Here is an 11,024-nt window from a genome sequence, read left to right on the forward strand (position 1 = left end):
CAGTAATCATTTTGGTTTCTTTCATCTGATTTCCATTCAGTTTATCAGCTTCTTTCTGGTAATGAGGGCCCCAGGAATGAACACAGTATTTCAGGTGTGGTTATAGCAGAGCCATAGAAAGATAAATCATTTATTCCTTGATCCACATTGTGATGTATCAAACCTAAAACGGTATTGTCTTTTTTTCCTGCTACACTGCATTGTAAATCCATGTCTAACATTCTGTTTTTTTATGATATTATTGCTTTCCAGGGTTCTCCCTCTCAGTGAATATCTGTGCTTTTGGTTATTTTTCCGTATATATTGTACTGTGCACTTTCCCCAAATGAATCTCATTTTGTTATTTTATTCATCTAGTCTCTCTCTAGTGTCTCTTGCATCATTGATTTTATTGTACATATGGTTAACCTGTATTCTCTTTTTAAAAGGTGGATCGAATGTCTTTTCCATGTGGTTGCACTAAAGAAGGGTGCAGCAATACAGCAGGTAGAATTGAATTTAACCCCATCCGTGTACGGACTCACTTTTTGCATACAATAATGAAGCTTGAATTGGAGAAAAATACAGAGCAGCAGTTTCCTGCACTAAATGGTTGCCACAGTGAGGTAAGTGCTCACACTAGTTCTCTGAGTACAGCACCCCACCCAGTAGAATATTCACTTGCAGAGAATTTTGAGATTGAAACTGACTCTCAGGCTGCAGTGATGCACCTGCAGTCTGCTGAAGATTTGGATTGTCCTGGGGAAGAGGAAGAGGAGGAAGAAGATGGAAGTAGCTTTTGTAGTGGAGTTACAGATTCTAGTACACAAAGTTTAGCACCCAGTGAATCTGATGATGATGATGATGATGAAGAGGAGGAGGAGGAGGAGGAGGAGGAAGAAGAAAAAGCAGATGATTTTGTGGAAGGCATGGGATCCCATGCTGATGTAGTGCCTCTTCCTTCTGTCCTTTGCTATTCTGATGGCACTGCAGTACGTGAAAGCCACTCTAAAAATGCTTCATACTACACTAACTCTACAACTCTGTATTACCAAATAGAGAACCATGCCCCTGGCAGTAATAACCAGATCACTGAGACCTATTTAGAAAGGGACACTGTTAAAAATGGTAGTCTTTCTCTGGTGCCTTACAATATGACTTCAGAGCAGTTTGTTGACTACACACGGCAATCAGAGGAAAGTTACAGCAGCTCTCATTACCCTTCTGCAAACCCCTCTGTGATAGTCTGCTGCTCCTCTTCAGAAAGTGATAACAGTGTTCCATGTAATAGTTTATACACTGAACATAGGCCAAGCCACCCTCATGTGGAATTTCACTCATACTTGAAAAGTAACTCTCAAGATGGATTTGTTTCAGCTTTAAATGGTGACAGTCACATACCAGAGCAAGCTGCTGAGAATTCTATAAGCCTTTCAGAAAAGAGCAGACTGCATGAAGAGTGTATCAAATCATCTGTAGTGGAAACAGTCCCTGTTTAATTTATTAAGATATTCCAGGACTGAATCCATTTATTTAAATGCACTCCAATTGGATTTCCTAGAATCATAATTTTTTAAGCTGTGGACTAAGAAAACTTGGACTATGGTTAATATTCCAGACACATTTTGTTTTTTTTCTTTCAAGCTACATGGCTGTGGCATTGCACAAAAACAGTTCGTGTAAAGATTAAAAACGGAAATCAAACTGTCTTTTGATAGAAAATGTATAAATTAAAAATATATACATATTTCAAAGTAGCCTACCTGTCAAACTATGTGAAACCTGCCAAGCTATCTGAATCAAAGCTTCATGTTTTTGATTGTTGGGCCTGTGCAAGATTGTTAAATCGATACTTTGAAATAATCATGTTTAGAGTCCTAAATTTTCAACATATCTGAAAAAGATAGTGACTTTTTATGTAAAAGTAATTAATGTATGAAAAAGGTTTAAGTGTTCTGTACTGTATTTTATTTATGGTAGTTTAGTACTCATGTTTTGATAAAGATGAACAGCATGTTCATTTCAGTTGAAGATCCATAGCTAGCTCTGCAGAGCATGCCCACGTAAATTTCATCTGGCGTACGATATACATTTTTTATAACTACTCCTAGCAACTGATCTTAAAATACATTAGGTCTGTTTTTACTGTTTTTGACAGATAAATCTATGAGTAAGGGGGCATTTATATTTTGTATAAAGGTGAAAAGTAGGACAATCCTCCATTAATGTCTGATTCAATGACAAGCCACAGTTAACTTCCCCTGGAGAAAATTGATGTTGTGTAAAGGACAAAGCAGTAGTTTATAAACTTGCACAGCACCTTTTAGCCCTACAAATATTCAGCTTACTAATGCACTTTAGTGCCATTTTGCAGTACCTTATTAATTGTGGGAACTGTGAACCATTTTGGAGATATGCCATAGCTCCAGATTTTGAGATCTATATAATAGACATCTTAAAATTCAGTGTAATAAAACTGATACAAATTTTCCCAAGCCAGTATATGAATGCTTAAATAAGTAATTAGTAAGAGCAAAGAGTCATTCTGTTAGGAGGTTAAAGCAAGCATGGAAAATAGTTTTAAGTTTTTCTAGATTTTTCTACCTATTTAGCAATCTTTACAAATTAAGAGCCTGATCCAAAGCCCATTGAAGCCATTCAGTGGGCTTTTGATCAAACCCTAAATGTACAAAGTCACTTAATTACTCTGATAATAACAGTATTGGGTACCAGAATCTGTATATTCAACAAGGACACGAGTGTCAGAAGTTTTATACTTGTGAAAATTTGTAGGTAAATTCTAATGCATTACATACATCATTCATTATTACCTGATTTTCATTTTACTTTTTAAAAGGGACAATGAGAATTACAACACATTCTGCATCCCAACCCTTAAATTATCTGGACTTGGTTTTTCTAGAGAAGAACAACTTCTAGGAGTTCATTTTCTACACATTTATTAGATATACCTAGCTGTACATTGCCTTATTTTAAAATGCAATAGGATACTTCTTAACCTGTTTTGATATTTTTGTCCTTCTACTGATATTGAAGTATCATTGTATAGGTGTTAGTTTGAAATGATTGTCTTTTTTGTCAAATTACAGCGTCTGCTGCTTAATTTTTACCTCTGTCAAATTTAGTTGGTTTAGGGGTACAGATGTAAGCATATTGTAGATTTCAACTCTGTACCAGTTACTCTTCCGTTGAGTCACTTTTTATAAAGTCAGCTACAATATTCCAGGTAGAAAAACTACCATGCTAAAAAGATGTTCTGTGAAAAAGAAGTTGTGACTTAATGGCTCTTTTATGAAACCACTGCACACCATTTTCAAGTCAGTTGTTTTACACTAAATTGGCAAAATATTTTTATATTTTCCACATAACATGAGCTGTTTTGTTTATTTGTTCCCACATTGATTCATGAATGCCTTCATTGGGATTCCTTTGAGATAAAAGTTCTGGTTCAATAAGAATTGCATACTTCATTTGCATGGCATTCCTATCTCCTGGGAAAGTGCAGCCCACTTTGACTTGCTGTCTAAAGTAGCCATTCTAGCAATTCATCTGGCCCTTGTTTGCCGTAGAAACTTCTTTTCTTTCCCCAAAGGGTGTGCAGGCAGTTAAGACAGGTTTTCTTCGCTTTTACACAGCAAATAGTATTCTTTATTTTTAAAGAGAAACAGATTAGAAACATTTGATAAAAAGAAGTATGCAGGTTACTGATAATATTGTCTTGATAACAGAGCTCTCTTAATTTACAGAGCCCCTGCAACAAATCACTGGGCACATGTGTACACATCACGGAAACCTGGCACACACCTCACCAGCACTAAAAGCACAAACCTCTAGCTAACGGAGTAGCTGTGAGTGAGTAGCAGGTTCTTAACTTCAGTGTGGATTGGCCACTAGAGGAAGACATAATTATGCACATTTAACCAATGTATTAAGTTCAGATGAAAATAAGATTTTTACTTCATTATTTGCCCTGCTATGGCGCAATAAGAAATTATTTTCTTAGTCTCTAACTTTCCACATGAAGAACATCTTCAGTGACATTAGAAAGAAAAACACTCAGAAAAATAAGTAATTATGTAAAACACATCTCAACTAGCTTTAAATTAATGAGATGGCTATTATTATTCTTGTTTAACATTTAGATTGCAATAGAGTTCAGAGAATCTGATCGAAATTGGGGCCCCTCTGTGGTAGGTGCTGTATTTACCATATCTAGGTACTGTGTCCTGCTGTTATAGTATTAGAACTAAACATGGGCCCTGCCTGCAAGAGCTTACAATCTAAGAAGGGATGGGGACAGGGAGGTGATTAAATAATATTTTGCTATGATGTTTTCCACAACTAAAGTGGGAACAGTTATGAGGAATCAGAGGATATGGTATCTGGAGTTAAGGTAATAATGGCAGTTTTTAACTTCCTTTAATTGTACCTGATCACACTAGTTTGCAAATACCAGCACACTCCATTGGTCATTCTCTCAGGCCTAACACTTCTTTACCCAGAGTTTGCTCTCATGATTTTACCAACATGCACATACCAAAAAGACCTTGCTTGCTTCTTGCTCAGAGTAAGGCCCAAAGTCAAGGCCTTGTCTATACTGGAAAGGGCTTGCCAATATAGCTACCCCAGTAGAGGTATACCATCAAACCCCCCTATGTAGAGATGCAGTTCATACAGGCAAAATAATTATTTTGCTAGTATGGCTTAAACCAGTTCCCTGAACAAAGTAAGCTAGACCAAAAAAAGTACTTTTTTGCTGGTATAACCGTGTTGACAGCAAGGCTTTTCTGGCATAGCTCTGTCAGTCAGGGGTAAGAAAAAAATCAACCCCCATCTATCTGGGCTGGCAAAACTTTTTAAGTGTAGACCAGGCCTTAGAAGTCATAGATGAGTCAAGCTTACTTCCACTTTGCCATCCTTTAATGTTTGAATTTGGAGGAAAAGATGCCATTGGCTTAAGGCAATGCTTTTCAACCTGTGGGCCGTGGACCCCTGGGGGTTCACAAACTCTCTCTTCAGATTTCCAAAGGGGTCCGCACATCCATTTGAAATTTTTTAGGGGTCTGCAAATGAAAAAAGGTTGAAAAGCACTGACTTAAGGAAAAGCTCTGTTTAATGGTTTGGTAAACCTTGAGATTTGTGAGTGCTTTTCAATCTCCTTCCCTTGGCCAACCTATAGTGCCCTACTGCTCAGTTAATTAAGTAATATATTTCCTGTGTTGGTTGCTAATACTTTCACTTTTGTGAACCTTATTTCTATGTGCTAAAAGGGTTATGTTGTTAAATTACAAATAGCCACGTGTGTCTTCTGTACAGATTTGGCACATCATTTGTTGCCACATTTATTTTCATGATTGGTCTCCATTTCTTATTTGTGTTTAAAAAGCTTTACATCCATGAGATACTTGATGTCTGGTAATGGTCATTGACAAGAAGCAGAATAGTTTTGAAAGTCATTCTGTAAACTGAGACAAGGTGGGTGAGGTATTGGTATTTATTGGACCAATTTCTGTTGGTGAAACAGACAAGCTTTTGAGCTACAGAGAGCTCTTCTGCAGGTCCTGAAGAAATGTCCTCAAGAAGAGCTCTGTACAGCTCAAAAGCTTGTCCATTTCATCAAGAAAGTTGATGAAAGTTTCATCAATAAAACATATTGCCTCCGTCACCTTGTCTCAGCAATATCCTGGGACCAGCACAACAACACTACAAACAGTCTGTAAGCTGGCAGGCAATGCTTTCTTTGGAAATGTGTTCCTAGAACTCTTTTTCCCCGAATAATGTATGTACTTGTAACCCTAAAACATTTTCTTCTGGTACAACATAAAAGAATTTGCACACTGAAGATTAGTAAAAACAGCACAGAACTGACTGCAGTTTTTCCTAATGAAGTAAATCTTGCCTCTCTTGGAAGATATAACCAACTAGCTTGCATATTAAGCTTTAACTAAAGTTAAATATGAAGCTAGAAATTTTCTGGCAAAATTATGGCAATTGTAGTTGTTTCCAAGGAGCTATAACTCATGCCAAATGGAACATTCACTTAAAAAGAGAATTGGCCATGAAAAAAATGCAACAATTATCTAAAATTTTATTGTTGTTTTTCAGAAAAAAATTCTGATTGAGCGCATGCCAGACAGATGAGTAAATTTTGATTTAAAACTATTGATAAAGACGGTCATTTAAAATTGTACAGATTACTAATTCTTTGTTTAGTTTTAACAACAATAGTTCCATTTTGTACCTTTGCATTTGCTTTGGGTCAGGTTCTGATCAAATTTTGATCAGTTATCAACAAACAGCACTCACACCTGCAAAGCCTATTGCTCAAAGAAACCTGTTATTAATAGTTATATTTGGTTCAGTCCTCCCATTGATTTTTTTAAAGAGCTCTGAGTTTCTTTAAAATGTCATACATGTTGAAATAACATTATACAAAATGTCCAGTATTCATGGTTTTGTTACTCACTGGAATGCTGATAGATTGGGGGACAAATGCCCAATTTAATTTTGTGTGGCCTGCATCACAACATGTCTTGAGAAACTCATTCCCGCAACAGTAACCACTCACCTGGGAGCAGACTCTTCGATAAGCCAAACCTGGTTGTTACAGGTTACATACAAACCTCAGCAAGACAGAGAATTTATTTTGCCATGGTTTTTAATATTTAAAGTTGTGTTTGGCATTGTGGGAGGCAGCATTGCCTAGTGGAGCACTGGACTGGGATTTAGGCGACTTAGGTTCTATTCCTAGCTCTGCCAGTGGCCTGCTTTGTGACTTTGGAAAGTTACATTACCTCTTTGTGTCTCAGTTTCCCCATCTGTAAAATGGGGATGATGATACTGAGTCTTGACTCTGCTCCCTCTCCCCAATACGCTACCCAGCATACCTGAGCCAGGGAAGAGGGGGAAGTCATCTGCTGCAGGTAGGGATCACTAGCAGATTCCTGCCGCCTGGAGCAAGGGAGGAACCAGCCAGGGCAAGAATTATGTCTCTGGCTCAATTCTTTCCCCAGACTGCTCTGGGGCAGTGCAGCTGTGCACCACCCCTTACTCAGAGCTAGAAGGAAAGAGACTATCTGTCCCATTGTAGTGTTTTAAGAGGATCTGCTGAATAAAGGATTAGCCTGTTGGGTTAATGATAGTGCTCTACATTGTAGCCTGGCGACCTGGGCTTGATTATTGCTCTGTTTCATTTCCTGAATCATTCAGGGCTGAAGGCTGTGTACCATGGGGATAATAAAAAAGGCAAATCCTCAGGTCTTAGTCAGGGATGTACAGCTCCCCTGGTGGGGCCAAAGAGTAAATATAGCCTTTATTGTGCTTACAAATCATTTGATGTAAAATATTAAAAGTAATAAATGGTAGAATTAACTCAGATGATAATATATTCTATAGAATTTATTTCTAAAATATAAAGTCTGAGCAGTATTTTTTTAAAATTAATAGTAGAAAACTACTGTTATTTTCAGAAAATAAAACAGATGTAAGCAGAGAGCCCAGTTCCTTAACATGTTCCATAATGAGAAATCTCAAAATTTGCTTCTTAAAAAAAAAGTTTCCAACATTCTTTTTTAAAAAATGCACTTTGTTTAATTTTGCTGTTCTCAGTGGTCACTTGACATGCTAATAATTCTCTTTTTTTCTCCAAGAAAAGGTATGCAATCCAAAGCAAGAAAGTTGTGATGTAAGAAACAAGTTTTCTTGATTAGTTAAGAAAATAGAGTATATAAAGTACAAGAGCTCTCCGGGGTCTTCAAGTATTTTTTTTTCCTAGAATCACAAGGCAACTTCCAACTTAACTTGGTATTGATGTGCCACAAGTAGCATTGTTATCTGGGGAGAAGGGTTTTAAATTCCTTTCATGAGAGCTGCCTCAGTTCCCTGTCTCCCAAGCAACCTACATTCTGGCATTTACTATAGACATCTCCGGTTCACCTGACACACGTTTTGAAGAATTTAATGTTTGGTAGCTTTGCTCTGTTTGTATCTTCCCTGAAAAAGTTTTGCTTTGAGATGAGGCTTTACATTAAGGAAGAGCTAAAATGTGGGTCTAAAATGAGGTATGTCTCTCTGAAAAGGGAAGGTTGAAAGGCATATGGAGTGTTAGTGTTCTGGAGGACCCAAGGTTGGCAGATGGTGCATCAGGGTGCACAGTAGCACAGAGGGGACACTGTTGTTTGGTCCTGGAGGCTAAAGAGCCACACCCAGGGAGCTTTACAGCTTGGCTTCTAAGATGGGAAGTCTCCAGTTTCTCAAGTAGGCCCAGAGAAAATGAAGAGGCAAATGTATTATTTATTTGTTTAATCATTTTCACTTAGGCCTCAGCAGTGACTGAGTCTGTCAAACTGTTCAGACTGAAGAATGTTCAACAGATGCTTTTGTTGAGCTTCAAGTGGTAACAAGTCCACAAGAAAATGAAAAGAACATGTTGCGTTGTGTTTAATATATGTACTTCCTTTCTCCCCCCCCCCCCTTCCCCACTCCTCCGAAAAGGTTTCCCCAGCAGCCCAAGGAAAGCCTAAATAGTTTTCCATACTGTCTGGAGGAATAATGGAAAATATATTGACAAACATGGCTCCAGTGCACCCAGTTAATGCATCTGCGCTGACATGGATTTTTTTGGAAGAAGGCCTTCATTATCTTGATGGCAAAGGAAAAGTTTCATAAAAAGGACAAAAATTGAGGTAAAGAGGGGCCCAGAGCAGGCACCATAAGTCTGTCTTCATTAGAAATTAAGTTGAGTTAGAACATGACATGAGTTGTGTTAACTAACGTTAAACACAACTTTGCAGCAAGTATATACAGGAAAAAGACATGTTTAACATCCTGTCAGCTGGTCATGAGCAAACATCACTGAAACCATAGGGTTAATCACAACCAGCAGATGCAGTGTGAAACAGCTTGTCCCTGCCTACCCTGACTGCAAAGTCATGTTTAAGATTGAGTTAGTTAACACAGCTCCTCAGGATCCTCTTCTAACATGACCTAATTTTCAGGTAACAACACACTGTAAGAGTATGGAAGAAATATAGGGCCTCCTGAATAGTGACTTAGGTTGGGAGCCTAAAGGAGTTAGGCATTCAACTCCCAGTAAGAGTCAATGCTAGTTGGACATCTAACTCCCTTAGGCTCCTATGATCCTTATTTTTTTCTGGATTACTGACATGGGCCTACAGTTTTGTTTTGGATTATGGGTGAAAGCCAGCCCTTTTGGTATGCTTGGGGTTTACTGTGAAACCACCCACCGACAAGTGAGTCTTAGCTATGCAGGCTAAACCTGGCATTTCAGGCTTCTCAACAGGGTTATATTTTTGTGTGCACTGCCAGCTGCTCTTCTTAAACAAAAAAAGTCTTGCTGTTACGTGAACATGCGCCGCTGGACTTTTATTTTCAAATTGTTCCACACAAAAGTACTAGAACTATTAGGGTAATTTTATGTGTCACTATTTCAAAATATGAAGTGTTGCAGTGACTGTTCACATACCAGCAAGTCTTCTTTTGTTTTATATATATATTATCTATATAATGCCCATAACTGGGCCCTTCTTTTAATTGACTGTAGGCACTTCTATGGAAATATGTCTGAAGTGTAGTTTGTGAAAAATGTTTTAAAAGTGTTTGATGTAAAATAAGCGCTAGACATTTAACAGTGCAGAATTAGTCAAAATCTGTAGATTACAAATCTGTTCCTAACAGCCTCAGCCTGTAATAGTGTCTTAGTAAAGTTGATCTGCTTTATTTTAGTTAATCGCATTTCTGCTGTAATAGCCTTTTGAAAATAAAATTATTAATACATATGTACTGGTTAATACCTGTTAATATAGAACATGGCACTTTGTTATTTTGATATGGTTTCACTTAAAACTGATAGAGTATATAAATTTTGTAAGAAAAGTCATTCAGCATTTATTATAAAGAGATTTTTCATGTTAAAAATACCTTTGGTTGGTCAAACAAATATCAGCTATGTGAAATTTATATTGTCTACCTTGGCCACATATTTTAAAAGATTCAGCAATATATGTGCAAGAATATGAACAGTGCTTCTGAAACTCTGTGAGCTCACAATTGGTGATAGAAAGACAGTAAATTAATATGGTTAATATTATATTAAATCACAGTTTCAAAAGCACTTTGAGTTATTTGTCCTTCAAACAGATATAACCAATTTAATTGTTACATACAATGGGAATTGCAGTGTAACAGTATAATTACAGTAGTTGATTTAAAAATTCTCTATAACTCCTTACTAGCAATTTTTGAGAAAACTAGTTGTACGGCCATGTAGTTAAAATATTTTATTTTCCATTATAACTGGTCTTACATGCTAAAATTATGAGGCTTTCAACAGTAAAGCACCATTTTATTTATGTTTTCAAACTGAGACGTGAATGGAAAGAGAGTTCATCTTAAAATCAAAATACATACATACATGAAAATCATTGAACATTACAAATTCATGATGAGTTACACGGTTCCTAGATTGATTTCCTTTGTTTTATAAATTGTAAAATCAAAGATGCCAAAGGGTAATATAAGCTACAATAACATTCAACAGAACTTAACCTGGACCTTATGTTGTAATAATTTATTCAAATTACCTGTATTCTTCTGTATTTATATTTTCAGTATTTATTATGAATGATATGGAAATTGATGTATTTATTGTGGCTTATTACTGCAATGTACATATTATAAAATTAGCATTTTTAAGTCTTAACATTAGGTTTCTTTTTGTTTATTAGTGACACTCGTATTCTCCTGTATTTTTATTATATATTGTACAATATATATTGTCCATTTGTTTGCAACACAGTAAAACAGGTTTCTACGTTACATCAGCTACTGACATTTTTCCACGTGCATCTTATTTCTAATACACAATTTCTAACAGTTTTCTCTCCTGCTTACTGGTGCCATAATTAGTGCTGTATCTCCTTTCCAAGCGGGAGGAGCAGCATAGGGAACCTTAGAATCTGCCCTTTTCACGCTGATTTGTACTTCCTTTCCTTGTGTTCTGAATG

General features: G+C 36.8%; 1 protein-coding gene across 13 annotated transcripts in view; it reads left to right on the forward strand.

Annotated features, from left to right (window-relative positions):
• CSRNP3 (cysteine and serine rich nuclear protein 3) overlaps positions 1-10,810 on the forward strand; it is a 161,171-nt gene extending 150,361 nt beyond the window's left edge. For all 13 annotated transcript variants that reach the window (XM_073305688.1, XM_073305689.1, XM_073305691.1 and 10 more), the window contains one exon: positions 429-10,810. In XM_073305688.1, the coding sequence (XP_073161789.1) occupies positions 429-1,478 (1,050 nt within the window). In that variant the 3' untranslated portion in view covers positions 1,479-10,810. The remainder of the gene's footprint in view (positions 1-428) is intronic.
• Positions 10,811-11,024: the final 214 nt, after the last annotated feature.

This window comes from Lepidochelys kempii, chromosome 11 (genome assembly GCF_965140265.1).
Source record: "Lepidochelys kempii isolate rLepKem1 chromosome 11, rLepKem1.hap2, whole genome shotgun sequence".
Lineage (NCBI taxonomy): Eukaryota > Metazoa > Chordata > Testudines > Cheloniidae > Lepidochelys > Lepidochelys kempii.